This window comes from Corvus kubaryi, unplaced genomic scaffold (genome assembly GCF_017639235.1).
Source record: "Corvus kubaryi isolate FWS band 111438036 unplaced genomic scaffold, C.kubaryi_AGA036_p1.0 68, whole genome shotgun sequence".
NCBI classification, from domain to species: Eukaryota; Metazoa; Chordata; class Aves; order Passeriformes; family Corvidae; genus Corvus; species Corvus kubaryi.
This window is the reverse complement of record NW_024582056.1, coordinates 10,866,946-10,888,922: the sequence shown is the minus strand read 5'-3', so window position 1 is coordinate 10,888,922 and position 21,977 is coordinate 10,866,946. Positions and strand designations below refer to the sequence as shown.

The window sequence follows — 21,977 nt, the reverse complement described above, 5'->3', positions numbered from 1 at the left end:
TTGTCATGCTGAAGTTAATATTTGATTTAATGTCACACCTCAGAGCATTAGAATAAAATAAGTCTGGACAAGGCATTAAAACCACATACTATAGGAAATAGATAACGGTTTAATTTGCATTTTTGTCATAAAGGACATTACAAAGAAGTCATTATCAAGTTTGTTAAGCCTCAGGCTGTACATCATTAAGGCTTTTAAAGCATATTTGCTACAAGCCAGAGAAAATCAGCTTCCCCAGAACCAGTACATAGTCTTAAATCTTTACAAATGCAGGCTTAGCTATTGAAAAAATTAGTAGACCAACAGTTTGTATCTTTTTTATTTTATTTGCTGTGCTTGTGAATTGTATCTTAAGTTTTTCGTGACACTGCTGAAATCTTTGTTACAGGTGATAACATGTAAGACCAAAATTATGATTCCAGTTCCTGTTATTGCTGTATAAAATAATTTTTGGACAGCTGTAGTTTTTACCTCATTTTCAAAACAAAGAGGTGATTTTCTTCTGTGTAGGCCAAGTGTATGGCATATGCCACACCAGAAAGTCTGGATATTCAGAGTGTAGTTTCAATATCATTTTTACTGTGCTCTAACAATCATGGAAAAGGATCTCACTGAATAATTTTTTTTAAAAGTGTAGGTTTTCTTTGCACTTATATCTAAACATTAAATGGGAACAAACTCAGGTCTTTGTTTCCATTGCATTAGTGGAAAGGGTTATCTGTGTGATGGGATGGAGAACCAGGGGATGGGTTAGACTGAGGATGTGCTTCTGGCAGCTTTGATTTTGTCAGTCAAGCTCTGTGTCTGTTGGTATTTTCCTTCCTAAATCTCTCACCAGGGTTCTTGTTTCAGTGGCATGAGTAGCAGAGTTCTAGTGTAAACTGTTTCCCATTACCTCTACTTTTGCCAAAGCAGAGTTTTTAATAAACTCTGTACAAGATCTAGTTTGTGCCTCCTGTAATTCTCATGTGAAAAGGCATCTTGGGAGTTAGATGCTTTAGTTTCCATTTCTTCCTATTCATTGGACATGGTCGAGCTCTCCACTATGGAAATAGTGTTATTGCATTAAAAATCGATTTTTATTCTACTTGTATAGACTAAGCCACAAATGCTCTCCATTTGTAATTAAAAAAGGATATTATTTTTACTAAATCCTCTTCTTATTATTAGACTTCAAAATGTAGGTATGTTTGCAGAGAATGTAGTAGAGGTAATTAAAGCTACATAACATAAATAATGATATTTAATCAAATAATATAGCATCTCATATTTAAATGCTCTTAGTGTACATACCAGAAAGCAGTAGATATAAATTGTGGTCTTATTTTTGTGCTTGAATTTTAATTGAAGTTTAACTTTGGAGCAGCTGGCTTTACTTAAGATTTTATTTTATAGGCCAGGAATACTGAAGGACCTGAAGACAATGGGCTCAATTTCCTTGTTCATATTCTTCATCACATTACTGGTTTTGGGTAGACAGGTAAGACACACACTTCTCTTCACCTGCACCAGTGGACACAATGCCAGCTGCCACATGCAGCCTGTCACCTTCTCAAAGAAACACCTTTGTCCTCTTCTGTCCCATACCCTTGCAAAGGACTGTCAGGAGCATCTATGAAGCTATTTTCTTTCTTACCTTCCAATATGCCCTTAAAACTCACCAGTAACTATCACTGACATTATGCTGATAGTGTGCTGTGACTATTGCTTATCATTCTGACCCATACTGGCTCATAGCTTCCCGGTTTGCTCCCATCTGTCTGCATCCATCTGCTGTCTCCCTGGTTGCTTAATTGTAAGCTATTTTCCTCACAGTTATTATGGTTTGGTGCAGACACAGAAACAATATAGCGTGCACACACGGAAGTGTACCACATGCTGAGGCCACAGTTGCACTAAAACTGTGACCCAACAGGAAACTACTCTTTTTATTACCCAGTTGTGCTTTTTCAGAACAAATGTGATGTCAACAGTCTTACCCTGTACTAAGCTGAGGGAATATGCAAGGGCAGTCTCTAAGTCCTCAGGCCTGTACAGGGTTCATGGCTAAAAGCTGCAATTCCAGCCCCTTGTGCCAGAACAATGCAGTGCACTTCTGAAATGGAAGAGGCAATCCATGTGAGATCTCATGAACAGCCTGTGCCTTCACAGACTGCAGCCTTGGAAAGGATTTTATGCCAGACTGTCCTTAAATCATTCATTTACATTGCAATTCCTCAAAAGGTAATCACTGTCATTTAAATTGCCATGCAGGCCCTGCGGGTTACTACCCAAAAAATTCTTATCTGGCAGTTTCTGCAGTATGTATTTTAGTGGGGAACATCCTTCTTGATTTAGAAATAACATTCTTCATCTGCCTTGTTGCCAGCAGCACATTAGAGTTTGTTCATTTGATGACAGTAACAGAGTGGGTGTAGAGCACAGCTACTTCCCCTCAGAAACAGGGATAAGTTCTTCATCACGTCACCTTTAGTCCCTGTCAACCAAAGTGTCAGATGGAGACAGAGGCTGCAATACCAAGAATAAAGGAGAGAAGGAATATCATCTTCACTGGGAAAGGAAAGACTTCTTTGTGGGTTCAGTCACATCAACAAGACAGTTTTTTTTGCAAACAACTACGGGTGTTCTGTCACACCAACTAAGAAATGATGCTGTAAGAGAAAAAGTCTTCATTTTCAGAGCTGTAGGTCCAGGATCCTTGTCATGATACCACTTATTTATAACTCTTCAATCTTGCCTTTGATTTTTCTGCTAACTTATTCTCCCTTAAAAAAGAAGGAGAAAAAACCTACATTTTCAAACCCTCTCAAGCAAAGTCTGAATATTACTGGAAAATGTTATGAACTAATTTTAATACATAACTGGCCTAAGACTTGCCATTTTTAGTTACTGTTGGTGATATTGATTGGTAGCAAATCCTTGGAAAAAGATAGGGGAGGAAATCAACCTGCATAGAGTGACCTTTCCAGGGACATATACCTCCCACTTTCTGCCAGTTGGTATTTCTGTGGTCATGTTTAATAGCTACTGGCTCTTCTGCTTTCAGTTTCACTGTCTGATCCCTTTTTAACCCATTTTATCTTCCTGGTGTTCCCAACATTGATAATGAATTTCACAGTTTGATAAAAAGTCATGTGACAGCGTCTGTCTTTCTGTTTTTAAACTTCCTGTTTTCTACTTTCATTAAGTGGTGCAGGATGCTGTTGAGCCATCTTGGCAGTGCCAACAAAGTCAAAATCTTCCTTACCCTTCTTCCACAGAGGGTAATATACGAGTAATTTCTCTGTTAGTTATTGCATTTTTTGCAGATAATACATACTTTTTCTTCTTTTGATATCTGATTATTTTTAAAATGCTACAGATAATAGCCACTGATGAAAAGGGCGGCCTTTCCACTTCCCTTCAGCTGCCATTGGTGCCCCTCTGTCCCCAGGATGAGTAAACAAAAAGTTTATCCAAACAAAAAGTGGATGCTTTCCTGCAAGCCTAGCTCTGTGAACCTGCTCACCATTGATCATAGAGATGCCCATCCTGATGCAAAAGCAGAGGCAGGGAATATGTGCCTCTGGTTCGGTGGGGATGAAGAGAGGGAGAGTTAGTATAATATTTCATGGTTTATAAGCCTACTTAATTCTTTTAGCTGCACAGCCAGCATCACTGCTGGAAGAAGCAGACCTTCCCTCAGCTGCTCATTCTTATCCTTGTGTCTCCTCATTTGTACTGGCACAGCTCGCTGTGAAGATGTATAGTGGATTAAAATACGGAAATGGTCAGGCTTAAAAATTAACCCTGCAGAAATGATTGGCTTTGAGCCAGGTCTATTTTCAAGATTTATGGCATGGCCACAGCAATGCTTGTGCCAGAGGAATGGGAGTGAACAGACAAAAGCGAGGTGGAGAAAGCAAAGCTGCTTTTTTTTGATGCCCCTGCCAGCATAGGCGACAACCATTTCCTGACACTGAGCAAAGTGACTCATTACACCCTGCATACAGATCCAGAGAGTTACTTGGTAATAGGCTGGTGACAGGCAGACAGTGTGCTGAGAATGGCAACTCTTGCACCCTTCCCTGGAGAATCCAGACTGGTGTGGGCTTGACTGTGACTTTAAACACTGTTGAGCACTACATCTCTCTTCTGATCTGCTTTGAATCCAGTATTGACATAGTCTGTGAATTCCTTTCTCAACAATACCTAAAATAATATGTATCCCGTTACTCTGTAGGCTGGCTATTTATTTTTTCCATGATTGGTTATATTGTAGTTATCCACAATGAATTTCATTGGTAGTTCTACTGCTGAGGTGCTTACGGCAGCTTCCCTCAGCTGTAAAAACTGTTGCTTTGTTGTTTCTGTTCTGTTTTTTAGTGAGCTATTATTCTGGGGAGGGGATTCTTCTCTTCTTGAACAATGTAGCCTCTTCAAGAGCCTCTTCTGAAAGAATTCAATGAAAACTTATTTCAAATTTCACTGCTAGTCACATGACCATTTACTTCTTTGTAGTAGATGGAGGCATGTTTACAGAAAGTATGTCAACTCTTCCAATTGTATCAGCTATAGCCAATATGTCTAAATAGCTCTTTTCCTTAGCACTCAGTGTTTTTTTCCAAAGTACCTTGCTCTATTGTTCCTGCTTCTTTTCCAAAGACTTGCGTTATATCTGTACCATTTGTCAGCTCTCTAACTCTCTGTCTGTTTTGAATGATCAGGATACCCATCACAAGTTTCATATCATGCAAACAAAAAAAATAAACAAAAAACCACCACAACTCAAAGTAAGTTAATAAGCTAGTGCTTTTTTTGTTTTTGAAATATGATATGCTGACTTTTCTAATTTCAAAGCAAATTGTAGAATACATTCTTATTTATTTTCTGATTTCTGAGTTCTCTTTGGGTTTTTTTGTAGCAGCCTAAATTTAATTCAGTAAATAGTAAAGTAGTAAATAAATTATCTGTTTGATATTAGCTTTTAAAGAAGAAACATCCTTTTGAAACTTCACTTAGCTACCACCTTTTCAATACAAAGTTGGTAAAATGTATGGATATCTAATTTCATCAGGCATCCACTTTACTTTTGTCAATTTATGCTGATAATTTTGACATCCCTGTGTTTTATTGGATTTTTTTCTGCATGAATACAGTTGGTGGCATTTGAATTTACCATCTATGTGTATTTATACATCTAAGTTCTTGGATGTATAGATATCTAACACACATATATATATATATAAAGACATTCTAAAAAAGTGACTGCATGTATTTTGCATAATGTGAACTGTTCTGAAAAAAACCCTGTTCATGACCTCAAGCTTTATAGGAGTGATAATTGCCATTTAATACAGGCACAATGACAGGGCAACAATCAGATCCTATTTCTGAGTTGCTGCAGAAATCTGTTCTCAGGTTCTCTGTACCTTTATGATTGTCTGTACAAGTATTTAAGTCTCTGCCCACTCTTCATTTGCTTAGAATTTGCAAATATCCTTTAGTAACATATAATTATTTAAAATATCCAGCTTGTTTGTTTATTTGACATTCAAAGTCCAGATTTCTGGGATGCAGTGTGATACATTCTAAGATGTCAGGACCCCTTTTATTTTCAGAAGAATGTCACCTTCGAGTCAGAATAGCCAGAATATTTCTTTTGCAGTGCATTTGAGATCTGCATTCTGTCCTTAGTAGTATAGGTATCAGCACAAAGAGAGTGTGTTAACAATGATTTCATGTTATGGATGTTCTCTTTCAGTTTTGTATTTAAATATCTAAATAGTACCTGGCGCTTATCAACCAATTCAAAGGAAACCTGATTGTATTTCTCTCTATGCATTTAAGTGGAGGAATCATTTCCCTCTTACTGTTTTTTCATCCTGCAAGTATTTGGCAGATGCATTTTTTGCTTCACCAGTTTTTTCTTTCATTATCTTTTAAAAGCTTGCCAAATCATTTTAATACCATCTAATTTCAACTTTCTACTCTTATCTTTGGCTGTGATCTCAATACAATATGTATGAATCATTTTGAGCTGTGACAGCCACTGTCCAGTCAGAAGGACTTGCTCTCATTTTTTGTGTGAATGCTTACTGACTGCTAATAACACTAGCTAACATTTTTAAGTTTTTCTATAATAAGATTGCCATCATAACCATATTATCCTGGTTAATAGCATAGTCTTCATTGAGATTGCCTGGTAGTGTTACACCATTAGACTACATTGAAATAGCTCTCGATTTTTATCAGCTCAAATGAGATAGGCCAGAGGAGGCTTTACTGTAGAAATAATGCCATAGAATTTATGACAAAACATTGACAATCTTGAAAGGAAGCGGAGAGAGCTCCACAAAAATTCAGTTTTATTAATTTTTCACCACTTTTAATTTTAAAGAAGAATTTTAAATTTTCACTTTTAATGAAATTGGATCTCAAAACATACCAATACTGCAAGGATGTTACGTATTTTCATATAGTTCCAGGTATTGTTGTGGTTACCAGAAAGCTATTATGAAAACTGTGGGACAAAAAGAAAATCAGGATAAAGTATTACAGAAAGGAGTGTAAAAGCAACCAACCAACCAAAAAAAAGCAAGTTACAAAACGAAAGCTCAACTGGGTTGGCCCAACTGACTGGGCCATTCTTGATAGTCTGATCCTGATTTGATAAACTGAATGTATATTATATCATTAGGCTGTTTTCTTTTTGCCAGGTTGGTTGCATGGCATAAGTTAGAGTTAGTAAAAGTTAGGGTCTTCCTGAAATGCCCATTATTTTAAGAGAAATTCTGCACTTACAAAATAATACTAAGTTGCAAAACAATAAATTGTTCCCATTACAGAATTTAATTTCTGGAATGAATTTCTACTAAAGTCTGCGAGCAGATAAATAAATCTTCCATTGTTTAAGGCACCTTGTGACTTTTCTTATTTTTTCCTGGTCCTTTTTGTTGGATTTGGTAAAATATATGTCACAAAGTATATGCTTGGGGTTTGACTTCTGTGGGATCTGGAATTGTATTTGAGTAGCCAACTAATAGCATTGTAGGGGTTGTATACTGTGCTTATTTTGTCTCTTAAACCTGTACTCCAGCAGGACAAGATGCCTATTGTTTCTTTACTTCTGTGTCCTCTTGTAACAGAATGAATATTACTGTAGGTTAGACTTCCTGTGGAAGAACAAGTTCAAAAAAGAGCGGGAGGAGATTGAAACCATGGAGAACCTAAATCGGGTGCTTCTGGAGAATGTGCTTCCAGCCCACGTAGCTGAACACTTCTTGGCAAGAAACCTGAAGAATGAGGTCAGCTGTCTCTGTATATCCTCTGCTCTGTAAGAAAGCAGTGTATCCTGGAAATACCACTTAATGCTGTTTTGAACAGTAGGTCCTTACAGTGAAAATATAGGATTTACAGTCACTTTCATTCCCGCTTTCCTTCCTGTAAGGTTTGCTTTACAGCACTGAATGCACCGTAGTACCTTGAAATTTTCCTAAGTGGCAATGCACTTTGCCTATTGAAGGACGGTAAAAATAGGTGAAGAAGAGGAATAATGGCATGGTTGAATCAACATGGGTTTAATTTTAAACCATATGCATTCAGATACTTTTTCCTCCATGATCAGAGTGGAGCTGCAACTAGGTTCTGAATTTTCTTCTGTTGACTGGAGAGCTTGTTCATTAGAGCGAAAATTTACCTTTTCCCTGAAACAGTGGTTATGTTAATTCTGGAAAGATGTTCTGAGCACTGAATTACCTGTTTACTCACTGCTTACAAACCTAATCCAAGCACCAGAAAAGTCACCCAAAAGATCCATCTTTACTTTGCTGGAAATTAGATCTGCTCTTAATATTCCTTTATAGTAATAATAAAGAAAAAGAAAAAAAAAAAGAAAAAATAAAACCATTTAGACAGAGTAACAGCTGTAGACATCTTAAATGTAAGAGTTTGAATTACTTGTGCGTGCCAAATAATTGCTCCAAAACTGACAAAAGAGGGCAGGGAGCAGATTAAGGGATTAACTTTTGATTTTCTGAGTCAAAAAGGACAATGTCTTCCCTTTCATTGTGGTTTGCATTAAGCGGTACTAAGCTATTGATACATCATATCAATACTTTAGTATTCCCTGCAAATATTCATTTGGTAGCTAACATCGAAAGAAAATTGCTGGGGGGTTCCTTTGAATGCAGTGAAGATTTTGACTGGAAGCCAAGTTGACTCAGCTCCAGTTCTCAGTTAAGGCATTAACCACAGCAAACCATCAGGAGATTGCTTTCTTGATTATGTGCTACTCCATCTCAGCTCCCCAGCAGAGCAATACCATCTGCTTACCTTTGTATTGGCAACTGGATTTGTCTTGTCACTCCTCAAGATTCTTGGGTTGGAACGAGTTTATTTAATTTAAGGAAGACCAGAAATTGTAATATGCTGAGCTCCCCAACTCATCGTGTCAGGTGAAGTAAGAATAATTCGACATGATTTTAATGTCATCCATTAAAAAAAACCCCTCAAGTTGTTCCTTGTTTTTGTTTCTTTCAACACAGTTTTCAAAGGAAGACCCTTTCAAATCCCTGAAAGTATTCAGTCTGTCATGTCTTCAGATTTATTTCAATGTCAGCAAGGTTGTGTTGAACCTTAAAGAACATTCTGTATGTGTGCATGTATATACAGCTAAGGATGTTAGGACAGATCAGGCCTTTGTTTCCTCTGTGTGGATACGTAAGTCAACACTGAAATTTGTCCACATTTTCCTTAGTTGCAAACATTCAAGTTAGTATAGTTTTACGTATGTTCTTTTCTGTTTAAAACAAATTCTGAGATTAAGATTAAGATAATAGATGAATATTCTGTTTCAAAATACTACTTCCCTTAGTATTTTATGCATGGAGCCGTGTGGAGAAAAAGAAAAACAAAGTGTGCTGCTGAAAAGCAGGCAGAAGAAATGAAAAGGGAAAGAGTGAATGAATGCTAACTGGGAGCAGTGGGGTTGTAGTTTCAGATGACCAACAAAGGTCTTTTTATAACAGGATATACATTGACTAATGCTAATACACAAAAAGCAAAGTTCCTTCAGAGCAAGTAATAAAGATTTGTTTGCTTTACCAGAACCTCCGGAGCTGGGTTTCTGCTTATAGTCTGCATGCTGGATACAAGACAGATTACTTTCCAATTGAGAGAAAGACAGGATCAAATATAAAATGAAAAGCAGGAAACAGGGCCAGGATTAAATATATCTGCACCTGGCTTGTGCAGCATTCTCCTTAATGCTGTTATCCTTCAGATTCCCTTTTAGTAAAAAGTGCTCGGGAGCTTTTGTGCTGCAAGCTTACTGGCAAGCCCATTACTGAGCAAGAGGAAGCCTGCTTCATTAGCTACAGGATGGAGCTAGCACCTTACTTAGAGCAAAACTTCTGCCCCAGAGAAGCTGACCACTGTACCCTTCCAAGAGATAGAATTGGACTGGTTTGCCTTCCCTATCCCAAGAAGATTTCAGGCATTGGAGATGAGGGGACAGTAAAAGGAACATACTTGAATTTCAGATGTTATTAAAGAGGAAAAATAAAATGATTGAATGCAAAGGACAGGATGATTTTATTTTTGTTAAAAGAAGAAAAGCTGTTCCTTCCTAGAATGGTATTGCATTTGATTTTCTGACTAAACATTTTGGAGTGTACTGTTTCAAGAGAAGAACTCTCAGGAAAATTAAAGCACTTGATTGTAATATCCTTTATTATTATGATCAAAATAATCTAGCTGGGATGACTCCTTAAAATTCTCTGAAATTTATTGTGATCGTCACAATTACTACTCACCTGGTTATAAATAGTACCGCTCGTTGTTGTTTCCATGATGGTGCTATGTTATTGAGCATTAGTGGGGATGGATATTGCCCCAGTATTAGAGGGGAAGGAGGAGGAATGGGTTTCTATTACCAAAATTGAAATGAAGTTACAGGGAAGGGGACTTGAGGAAATAGAATTAAAGCTGAGTTAACCACAAAATGTAATCTCTGTACCTTGTTAAGAAAATATTCCCATATGACCATCCAGGAGCCACTCTGGCAGTCATACCTGCACCATGTGAGCTGGAACAGAATCCCCTTCACAGTGGGCAGCTCCAGTGAGCCAACAGGTGCCCTGCTTGACTCCCCACACACCACACACCACACACTCACAGTTAGACTGGGTTTCCTTACTGGCTTGACCCTTGGGTTTCTCACAGTCTCAGAAATCTGGATTTAATCATGGTGCAACAACAGAATAACAGCTTGAGCTGTGAATCCCAGCAATATATTCCATCCCTACTGCACATAGTTGTGGTGGAGCTCCAGTGATGCTATGGTTATAGAATCCTTAGAAAATATAGGAGCACAAAAATCTAGCAATAAATAATTTATCTCCTCCAGCTGCTCGTGTTCCTCCCTGTCCATCATTATTTTCATGTTTGCTCAGAAACTTCCCTCACACCTGTGCTGGCATGGGGCAGTCAGCAGTTTTCCCATAGTTCTGTTATTTTTTTAGTTATACATCAGCAGTAAAGATCCACTATGTCTGTGCATGTCTATATACAGGCACACCACACGCTTTCAAAAGGACACACTGCCAGTCTAATTGCAAAACCCAAGCTTTGCTAAGTAAAAAGGGAAATAATATGCTTCTTGAACTCACAGAACAAATCATTTTCATATGAGTATTGAAATCCCTTTTTACTCAAATAACAACTTGAAGGTAGTTTTACATCAAAGTAGATAACAGCCTCTTTTATTGCTATGTCTACCTTTGTGTGTAGATGCTATTTCTTTTTTAAGTATTAGTTTAATAAATTTTCTTTCTTTCTGTCTTTTTTTTTTTTGGGATGTGAATTTGAACTGAAAGAAGAGATAGTCTAACATTCAAAGGCAGTGGAGAGGAAATTGAAGGGGTAGTGGGAGGTGGTCCTTTTTAGCACCAGAATCATTCTGTGTAGTAGAGATGCTCTCATTTCAGTGGTCACAGAAGGCAGTGCAGACTCTGCCATAAATGGGTTTCAGTTCAGGTGACTTCTTTCTTTTTGCCTCAGCTCCTTCTTATGCAAAAGAAACAATAATTATTTTGTCCTATTAGGCATATTGTCATTTTAGGTCAGGAACTATCAATCAGGGTCATATTGCATTATGCATTTGTAGTACATTGACTTTGTGATTTTGGTTCAGTTTTTTAGTTACTACAATAACAAACACTTAATAATAAATTGTATATATTTTTACAAAATACATTTTCAGCCATGCAAGCCAGACTAAATTCTCTTCATAAGAAGACTCAGAGATGGGCCCTATCTAATAAATTAGTGAACTTTTTGTTTTCACAGAGTTAATGTTCAGGAAGAAAAAAAAAATCATGATAATATTTTCAACTGAATATGTTGAGTCCGTTTTATGAACAGGTTCATATATTATTTAGAATTAATAAATGCAACTAAATGCAAAAAAATCCAACCACTATCTTAAGGCATTCCAACTACTGCAGCACCTCTGTTTTTGCATCCTGGACACTGTATGTTAATAAGGAAACTTATTTACAGCTGGGTATGATAGATTTTTTTCTTTATTCTGTTTTCTTTTGAACAGGATCTGTATCACCAGTCATACGATTGCGTCTGTGTCATGTTTGCCTCCGTTCCGGATTTCAAGGAATTTTACACAGAATCTGATGTAAATAAGGAAGGGTTGGAATGTCTCAGGCTGCTAAATGAGATCATTGCGGACTTTGATGATGTATGTACTTACAACGGTGACTGACATATGGTTTCAATCTTACTAACTCATGATATGCAACAGTCAGAAAACATACTTGAAAGGGAGAGTGGAAGAGCTGTGAGAAAAGAACTTTTGTGTGCCTGGTCACGTGGAAAATACTTACAGGGAGTATTAAAGAAAAAAGGTATTTATGTGGGATAAATCAGATATTGGTCTGACATCATACTGAATTGCTTTTGATTTTCTATAAGGAGAATCCTATGTGTATACCTGACAGAAATTTTAATTTTGGCCTTTAGCTGCAGCTCATGAGGCAGTCACATCACATGCCATGTATTAACCACAAGTTCTAAATATGAATGTCCAAAGTCAGATACAACTTTTGTGTTATACCTGATCTGCACTGATCATTTGATACACAAGCAAATCAAAGGATTATAGAAGTTTTAATATTCCATTCTCAGAAGTTAGAAGCAAGTAGAGAGTATGACTACAGATGGATTGGGAAATGGCATCTATAAAGGCCTCACTGAGAACAGTATTTGTCTGTAAGAAAGTAGTTAGTGATGAAGATACCAGGAAAAGGTATTAAAATCATGCCGTGACTCAGAGAGCGCAGTCTGGATTTGTGGACCTGCAGCTATAGAGGGTGTTTTAGCAGTAAACCCATTTGGAGAGTGCTTTTAGCAGTTTTAGCAGTAAACCCATTTGAACAATGTTCAAAACAACCTGGGATATGAACTAAAATCCTCAGATTTTATACCCATTGGCATGGACTATTCCACTGGCATGGAATAGATGCTTACTTTCAGAAAGCTGCTTCAAGCTTAACTGTTGGCTGGCATGATGATCCAGTTCCAATATCACATGAGTGCAAAGTCTAATGACTTTTAAAAGCTGTATATAAAATAAGATGGAATTTATTCTCACTACTATAAATTTCATCCCTTTATAGTAAAAAGGTATTTTAGAAGACAGAAATTCCCTATCCTTGGAGTTCCGTAATCATTGTTTTAAGTCCTTCATCCTGTATATATTTGTGAGCCATTTGGGGTCTACATAGAAACTGTTCCAAGACTTGATGCTCTGATGGGTGTTAGAGTAACAGAGCTGCTGATGTGATTAAGGAATGACTGTCCTTGTTTTACAGTTATTGTCAAAGCCAAAGTTCAGCGGAGTTGAAAAGATAAAGACCATTGGAAGCACTTACATGGCAGCAACAGGACTGAGTGCTACACCCAACCAAGAACAGTGTCAGGTACAAGAAAATGTTCCTGCTTGATAAAAAGCATATTCAAATGAATGCTAAAATTCTGTTAATTAAGCTTCAGGTTATGTATAATAATGTGGCCTAGTTTTTTCTTATTAGCATAGATTGTATTGTACTGGACAAGTTTATACTTTAGTAATCTCTGTGAATTTTTCTTCACATTGCAGTTTGAAAATGCCACCTCTGTATTTGCTAAAACAGGCCTTCTACTCTAAATACAGTACAGCATTTTATTCCTATGTGCTGCATCAGTACTGGATTTATAGAGCATAAAAAAGATTGCAAGAATTAATGTTTTCCATTGTAAGCTGAGAGGGATGATTTGCCTTACTTGCTATACACTTACAGAACCCTCAGACTCAGTACTGAGAATGTGTTCCTTTGTTTCTACTTTACTTAATGTGGTGGGATTAGGAACTGCAGTCAGTGGAAATTAAGTTCAGAGAAGCAATTCATAACTTATTCAAAAACCTTGCTTTTGCCATGATCTTTACAGTACTACAGGTGACAGAGAGACAGCAATTAAGAATCAACACAGTCTCTGCCAAGGATTAATGTGTTCTTGCCAAACTCATGTTCCTTCTAAACACAAGCAATTACCACATAAACTATAGACCCTAAGGATCCTGAGGGCAAAGAATTATTTTAAATTAGCTCTGACATTTAATACAGAGGGTGAAGGGGATGAAAAAAATGCAGAACTGAAGACCGAAGATGTGAAGACATAGAGAGCTCTCAATCACAACTAAAATTAGTGTTTGCAAAGGAAGAAATGTATCATTTGAGTTGTTTCCACAATCAGGGGGTCCACAGTTTAGCATTCCTTTGGTGATTGAGTTCACATTCTCAAAGGAAATCCACCAGAACTCAGCAGCCTTCATTCCAGATTCCCAAAGATGCACAGATCCTGCAGTACCTAGTGTGGCGGTGAGTGACTGCTAGACATACTGCTGGGAACCACCCCCAGCTTAAAACAAGCATCCAAGGAAGACTAAGTGCCTAAGGAAGGGGTCTGAATATATCAACTGAACAGGAAACCATCTGTTTTAGCTAGGAGTGAACTCCAAAGGAAATAGGTTTCATTTATCTAAACAGCTGCTCCAGCAAGCACCACTACTGTCCCACCCTAGGCTGATGCATGCACTCTGTGAATCATCTCTGAAGTTGTAATCTGTCCGTCTCCTCTGTCACTTTATCTTAAGAATTGGGGAAGATTCAGTAATTTCTCATAGAGATCAATGAGTCCATGTCTTATGAAAACATTCACTTGTCAGGATCTTACCTTGGGCTGTGGGACACCAAAATCAATTTTCTCCTCAGCCTGAAAGGACTCAAAACAGTACTTAGAAATCAGGTTACTTTGTTATGTATGAGAGATTAAGTCTACAGCTTTTATAAGTGGTATAAGCTCTGAGCTAGTAAATAAAGGGGCAGAGTGGGGTTGCCCTCTTCCTCTTGTGTTTTACTCATTTCCAGGTCTGTTAAATGTTCTCAGAGGTACTTGCTTATCTGTCAGATTAGATTAGTGGAAGAACTCTTAAAATTGTGAATTTCACTGAATCTTACACATTTTAGAAGGGAGCTAAGCTGTGCAACAGTGAGGGAGGAATCCCTGTGTGGCTGTCCACAAGCATTATTTATTATGAAAGGGAGTACAATAGAAGCAGACACTTAGAGAAAATGAATTAACAAATTCTAGGCACACATAGATATTGAGTACCTGTGGGATTAGATAGCAGCTATTCAATCACTTGACAATCAAAATGTTAGATTAGGCATGGTTTGGATCTATCACCTCTAGACTGCCTGGTTGTACAAAGTAAAATGCATCCTGTCTCTCGGCCATTGTTTGATCTTACTGATGCTGGACAGGGTACCACGTTCTACATTACTTTCTGCATCTGCCTGCTGACACTAGGCCATCCCTAAGGGCTTAAGTGCGTTCAAGTGTTCAACATATTTTGGTTGTATTCTTACAGCATCCAAGGCTCACGAGAATGATTTTACACTTTTTGTTTGTCTTTCGAATTCAGGAACCTGAACGACAGTATATGCACATAGGAACCATGGTGGAGTTCGCATTTGCCTTGGTGGCAAAACTGGATGTCATAAACAAGCATTCATTCAATGACTTCAAGTTACGAGTAGGTGAGTATCACAGGATTCTTAGGAGAATATTATGGACAAGGGGGAGGATTCAGTGTGAAGTACCATCTGGTTAAAGTAGTAGTAGAACTGACCAAAAGGGCCATGATAGTAAACAGCACCATCTTTATCCTGTTTAAAAGCAGCCTACATGGTATTGGCCATCAACCCCAGCTCCTGAAACCCTACAGTGTTGCAAGGCTAGACTTAGAAAAGGGCAGTATTCCTATGTAAAGAATGTTTGAAAAAAAAGTGTTCACATGGCTCTGAATGGTTTTATGGTAACTCTGTAAAAATTATTGTAGAGATTGTAAGACACATACATTTTTTTGAAGTTTACAAATACCAAAAGAATACACAAGAAAACTCTAGACTGGGCTTTGCAAAACTATATAAGTGGTTTTTCAGAGGACAGGAGCTATAAGGGGCCAGTGAGGCTGGAGTTTGAAATATTTTACATGTACTAAACTCAAGCAAGCACACAAAAATGCAGCGTTAGACAAGGGAGAATATTTGTCTTCTTTGTTATTCAGATAAGAGCAAAGATGACTAGTTATTTATCTTGGGAAGAGATATCCCTTATGTTTCAGTTTCTAATTGCTTCTTCTTGTGCATCATGGTATTTTTAAAAAGAAATAGACAGCTGCAGTAAGCAATAGAAAGAATGATGAATAAATGAATTCAGAGCTGGTCAAGAACCATATGTTCCAAAATGTTTATTTCCTGATAGCAGTACACAGCAGTTTCACAATGCAATATGTAACGTGGAAAGTGTGAAATGAAAACAGTAAACAAATATTGAAAACCCATAAATTATGTAAACGTGTCAGAAGTATTTGATTTCCAACAGTTATTCTCCTGTCTTGTCTTTTTCTTGCTGTGCCGCTTGCTTTTCCATTCGGCTGCTCCTCTCAAGTCTATTTCACAGTGCCACCCACTGGCAAAACTTGCTGTCTTCTGACTTGAAGCAGGGGCTCGTTAGGGCACTCCTTTGCCAATATGTTTTGTATTCCTTGCTAGAGCTAAAAATGACAAAGCAAATCAGAAGTATGCTTCCTTCTCAGTGTTACAGAACTTGACAGTTCTTGCCATAGCTGACATGGCACATACTTGCAAACACATTTATATCAGCAGCTTCAATACAGACAGAGAGCTGCTGGGTGCCGGGGCTGTGTCTGCAAACTGCTTGAAGCAGTATTGAGTCCTCTCAAGTGGGGATCATGAAGCAAATTTTCAAAGGGGAAAACCAAACCAAAACAAAACACTCACCCTGGATTTTTACAGTTCTTTGCTAAAGATTCCAGAGAACTCAGACTCCTTTGCTTCATGAAATGAAAAATGTTTTAACTCTAAAAAGGAACACGGGCCCCAAAGTGTATTTGTGCCACCTTAATCCAATATAGGCACCACTGAGATCTTCACTTCATTTTCACTTCTCTTCTCTACTTCTCACCACCTGATGATGAAAGCAGCTGAAATCCATACTAATTATAGCCACAGAAACATTTTAACAACTACTTCTGACCTAGTCCCCACTGTAAGGACTTGTACCCAAACTGCCCTTTGCAAAAGCCTCCCCTGGCCAACAACTAAGTCTGAAATTTCTGCAACTTATTAGAGGCCTCAGCTTTCATAATTTTCTGTGAGTACCCAAAATGCTAGTGTGATTTAGGAGGTACACACTGCTCTGACCTTGCCAGGCAAGGGAGGGAAGCACCTGGATGACATTTTAAGCATTCCTCCCCTTCTGCAAGTTGAGATGCTTGATTTATGAGACAAGCTCAGCTATGCTTTTGCAGCAGGTTTTGCACAGGTATTGCTTTCTTTCAGAAGAGAGGCTGGTGTGTTGTTTTCCATATAACTTCATAGTTAGAACATTCGTCTGTGTTGTAGATGACTTAATTTGGATCCTGGTTTTGGGTGAGGCTAAGTTATGAGCCCAGGCTGTAGGATACTTCACAATGAGATATTCTCTGTCATTCCTGCTGAACAGCATTGCATTTCATGGAATGATTAAATATTGCCTTGGATATGAGAGAAAGAGACAGATAGATGATATCACCTTTGGTTAGAGCATTCACCTGTAGTGAGAGTACTATTCTTCCAGCCTTGCCCCAACAAACATTCATGTGTGTCGTGCAAAAAAGATCCACACCAGCAGGAATGACATAGAGCAGTATATCCCACAGTGCTTGGGTTGCCAGAACACATTCCTAAGAGATACTGGTAGAAGTTTCCTTGAAGTAGGAGGGATCTGAAGGTGACTCTTGAGCCCCTGAGGTATTCCTCAAACCATCAGCAGTGGTAGTTCAGGAAAAGGTAAAAAACAGAAGTCCCTTCCTGTCCATTGTATTTTGTAGGAAAGTCCCACTGCACTGCCCCATTTTCTGGACCATGGCCACACACATCTCTTCAATATTCCCTTCTAGCCAGATTGGGCTACCCAGCAGATGGGTTTTGTGGATTCCACTCTTAGTTCCCTAGAGTTTTCTACAAGTTGTATGTCATGAAGTAGAAAAACCCATCCATGGCTCAGTTGTTAATGCAAAGTGTTGCAAGGCCCAAGTCCCTTTGTGCAATTAACCCCAAGCACTTAGACAAATATATATCAGGCTCTATTTGTTATCTTGTAGTCTTTGCATATTTTCCCAATTTAACTTCTACAGTCACGTTTTCCAGGGTTTCCAAGTGGGCCGATAGTGTGGTTGCTAGCCTGCACTGCCATGTTACATACTAAATGAGCTCTGAGATCCCTCTCCATCCTACAATCACACTTTCATTTTTCTGCATGGATATATAACCCTAATGAAGGTTTCTGTCAATGAAGTAACAGAAATCAGTTATGATCCACTGAAATAATTTTAGAAGTCCAAACAACTCACTTGTTCAGGGTTTATTTCTCACTAGGTCTAACTTTGCTTTCCTGCTCATTGGTATGTACAGTTACAATTACAGTACATTTGATGCTGGTTAACAATAGTACTTTGGATTTTGCCTCCTGGTTTCCCTACTAGCAGAGTACAGCTCACTCCCTTTCCAGACATAACATAGGTTACAAACTGACTACAAGATAAAAAAATGCCCAGAGTCTAATGAGGGACTATATTGTTCTACCATATTGTTCTACTCCGTGCTTAATCAAATTATTTGAATATATATATTTATATTGCAGTTCTTTAGGACCATTCTGTGGTCAATTCAGCCTTCAGAACAAGGCTTCAAATCCTTTCAGTTCATTCACATTAGTTTATTCTAAATTTAATAAGCGAAGAATACTATAAAAGTAACTTGATGGGGCCATCAACTATTGCAGAGAGGAGAGGCCCTTTTCACTGCAAGAAGAAATTTAAAGAAATTCTTCTATATCTGTTTTCCCAGAAGCTGCTGCTCACCCACAGTGTATTCCTCGTGCTACATAATAATGGCAGCAGCAGTTTATTAGGATGCCAGTGGTTGAAAATAGCAAGTTACTCAGGATGGGAGGGAGCTGTAAAAGTAAAATTAGATGAACTGACTTTTGGCATTTTTGTAACTAACATTCTCCTGCCATAAATGGTCGATAAAAACACGGTGAACGACTCTTTGCTGCCATACTCACTATTCAGCAAGGGCCAAATGTTGCGTTCATTGACTTGCTATATGCCAGATGCACTGTATGTCCTTGTTTGGTGGATCTTCACAAAAAAACAGAATCAGTTAAGTTGGAAAAGACCTCTGAGATCAGCCAGCCTGACCTATGACTGAATACCCCCAGGTGAACTAGACCATAGCACCAAATGCCACTTCCAGTCTTTTCTTAAACGCCTCCAACTGGTGGACAGTGACTCCACCATCTCCCTGGGAAGCCCATTCCAATGTCTAGTCACCCTTTATGTGAAGCAATTCCTCCTAATGATCAACCTAAATCTCCCCTAGCACAGCTGGAGACTGTCGTCTTATCCTGTCGCTGCTTGCCTGGGAGAAGAGACCAACCTCCACCTGGCTACAGACTCCTTTCAGACAGAAGTAGAGAGTGATTAAATCTCCCCTGAGCCCCCTTTTCTTCAGGCTAAACAGCCCCAGCTCCCTCAGAGGCTACTCATAGGACTTGTGCTCGAGGGCCTTCACCAGCTTTGTTGCCTTTCCTTTCATTCCTAACATTAAGTTCTGATGTTTTCCAGGTATAAACCATGGACCTGTAATAGCTGGAGTAATTGGAGCTCAAAAACCACAGTATGATATATGGGGCAATACAGTAAATGTGGCCAGCAGGATGGACAGCACTGGTGTCTTAGATAAAATACAGGTAAGTCTTGATTGTGTCCTAGTGGGCTTTCACCTAAAATGGCAGAATGGCCTAAAGTTTGGTTCACCAACAGTTGCATGAGAAAGTGGCAACAGCAGCTCTGAAAGGTGATGCTAACCATCGTTTCATGAGCCTTACCATCACTTCATTTACACAGCCTTAGTATTTGTAGAAAGATGGGGAAGCTTGGGCCTACTGAAGTGAAAATAAGCTCCTGAAGTTGAGAGAAGTGCTATGTGAGGTAGGAAGAGTATTGTCCCTAGTTCCATTCATCTATCTACAAGATATCCTCTGTTGGCAACCCTAGGTACAGAAGTGGCTACAGCAAATTAGATGCTGGATATAAGTGATTAGAATGGGCGTCCAGCAACAGACTGCTTGAAAGCTAAGGTGTTCAAACCTCACTTGAGACCCTTAAAGGCTTTATGAGCATTACAGCAAGCCCCCTATAACCGAACAGAACATTATGTTACCTTCACACCCTGGAAAAAGATTCTGCTTTGCTTTGTTATCAACACTGGCTGTATTTCTGTATTGTTGCAGGTTACAGAGGAGACAAACAACGTCCTGCAAACACTGGGGTACATGAGCACCTGCAGAGGAATAATAAATGTAAAAGGAAAAGGAGAATTGAAGACATACTTTGTACATACAGAAATGACAAGATCCCTTTCACAAGGGAACGTGGCATCTTGAAGATGCTTGTACGTGTCATCAGTACCATATTTTCAGGAAAGTATCACGCACTTTTAACTACATTTTGGCCCTTAACATGCGTGCTATTTTCTGGTATGTGGCACTTATTTTAATATGGCTGCAGAATAGTTCCATGAGCCATCATTTTGCACCTTGATATTTCTATGTTCAAGGACAGTTGTGATGTACGCTATAGGGCTGGAAGATTGTACTGCTACTTGCACTGTTATTCAAAGACAAGAAAAGAAGGAATAGGAATCAAAAGGAGGTAACGCATCCTGAAAGGACTAAAGAGAGGTGTTAGTGACAAATGTGGGGAAAAAAGGCAATAAAGCTAGGGGTGCATACTATTTTCTGATGCATGGTGTTTTCTGGAAAATACAGTCGCTCCCCAATAGCATCCTCTAATTGGTATTAAAGTATACAGTATTGTAAATAAGTTTACTCTGTCCACACATGATTTGGATGTGATCACCAGTTGCATCTCATAGCCAGGGACATGTTGGGTGGCTTGCTGGCATTCTTTCTGAAGAGAGAACTAACAATGCTGGAATAGTTTTGTACAAACGTGTCAAGTGTTTTGAAGCTATTGTCTTTTGTAAGGTTAATTCATTAAAAGTTTATATGTACTTTGTCTTACTGTTGCTGTCTCTTAGTTTTGCTTCCTTCCTTGGCTTCTGTCGCTCCAAAGCTGAGTGTTTGCTGCTGCTGCCTCTGCTTTTTATTCAGTAGTTAGATGGTGAGGTAGGCTACGGCCAGCTATCTCAATAGTCTTGGTCAATAATATCTGCTAGACTTGCTATTGCCTTTCAGAAACTAAATCAGCTCTACTGTCTTCAGTCATGGGTGGCATCCTAGGCACTTTGCAGTCACTTATTCTCTAGGTCATACAGAAGACTGACCTCAAATCCATAAACACAAGCAAAGTAGAGGATACTGAAAACAGCAGCAGTGCTGCTACTTAACAACTGGCCCACAGTGCTTAAACAATAACAAGGACAAGCTGTACAAGAGAAGAAAAAGTTCCATTTTGCACTTTGACAACCTCTTTTGCCCTTGCATGCCTTTCACATAACCTTTACAATGCTGGATTTTGTGGGATATTTAAAGTAATAATCTCATTTATCATTTAAATTAATAATCTCATTTATACTCACTAGGACATGAGTATGAGCAAAATGCTATTTTGTGGATATTTGAGATTAATTTAAGTCCCTTTAAATTAAAAAGTTTCACACTTGCAGAGTTTCATAGACGAGCCAGCTGAAAGACAGTAAAAGTAGGTAATTGTACTACCTATGCTCCTTTGAAGCACAGATAGTAACAATTAAGTTTTGCTTTGTTGGAATCAATTTTTTTAGTCATAGTATCCTAACAAGAAAATAATTCTGTTTACAAAATAGCATATAATTACAAGATTTTTTCTGACTGATACCATATGAATATGGAAGTCAACTTATGCATTATTACCTCTGGCATGTTATTGAAATGTAAAAAGTATTCAGATTGCTCATTCATGAAACCTACATACACATTTGTATAGCATTGGTGTCCTTTCAGAAGTTCTCAAAATTGTGGGTCACAAATACATGGCATCAGTCCAGTCTCACTGAATGTGGCACAGTTTACTCACAGCAGCCATCTGCCCACTAGTGAATTGGAATGACAGTAGATTTCAAAGTGCCTAATTTGCTGTAAAACAGACAATCTGAATCTTGATCCCCTTAAGTTAGTCTAAAAGCAAAATGTAAGTTATTTCACTTATGTTCAACGTGACACACTTAATTTTTCATCCAGCGCTGGAGACTTTTAAACAGTAATTTTCAAGACAGGTGCTCAGTCTAATAAAATCTCATTAAAAAATA

At 38.3% G+C, this 21,977-nt stretch overlaps 1 protein-coding gene across 2 annotated transcripts in view; it reads left to right on the top strand.

Annotated features, from left to right (window-relative positions):
- ADCY2 (adenylate cyclase 2) overlaps positions 1–21,977 on the top strand; it is a 204,200-nt gene extending 182,223 nt beyond the window's left edge. The window contains exons 19-25 of one of the 2 annotated variants that reach the window (XM_042048730.1): positions 1,396–1,480; positions 7,128–7,286; positions 11,588–11,734; positions 12,867–12,974; positions 15,020–15,134; positions 19,292–19,416; positions 19,960–21,977. In XM_042048730.1, coding sequence (XP_041904664.1) covers positions 1,396–1,480; positions 7,128–7,286; positions 11,588–11,734; positions 12,867–12,974; positions 15,020–15,134; positions 19,292–19,416; positions 19,960–20,112 — 892 coding nt within the window. In that variant the 3' untranslated portion in view covers positions 20,113–21,977. The remainder of the gene's footprint in view (positions 1–1,395; positions 1,481–7,127; positions 7,287–11,587; positions 11,735–12,866; positions 12,975–15,019; positions 15,135–19,291; positions 19,417–19,959) is intronic. The other variant, XM_042048731.1, reaches the window with a different exon arrangement.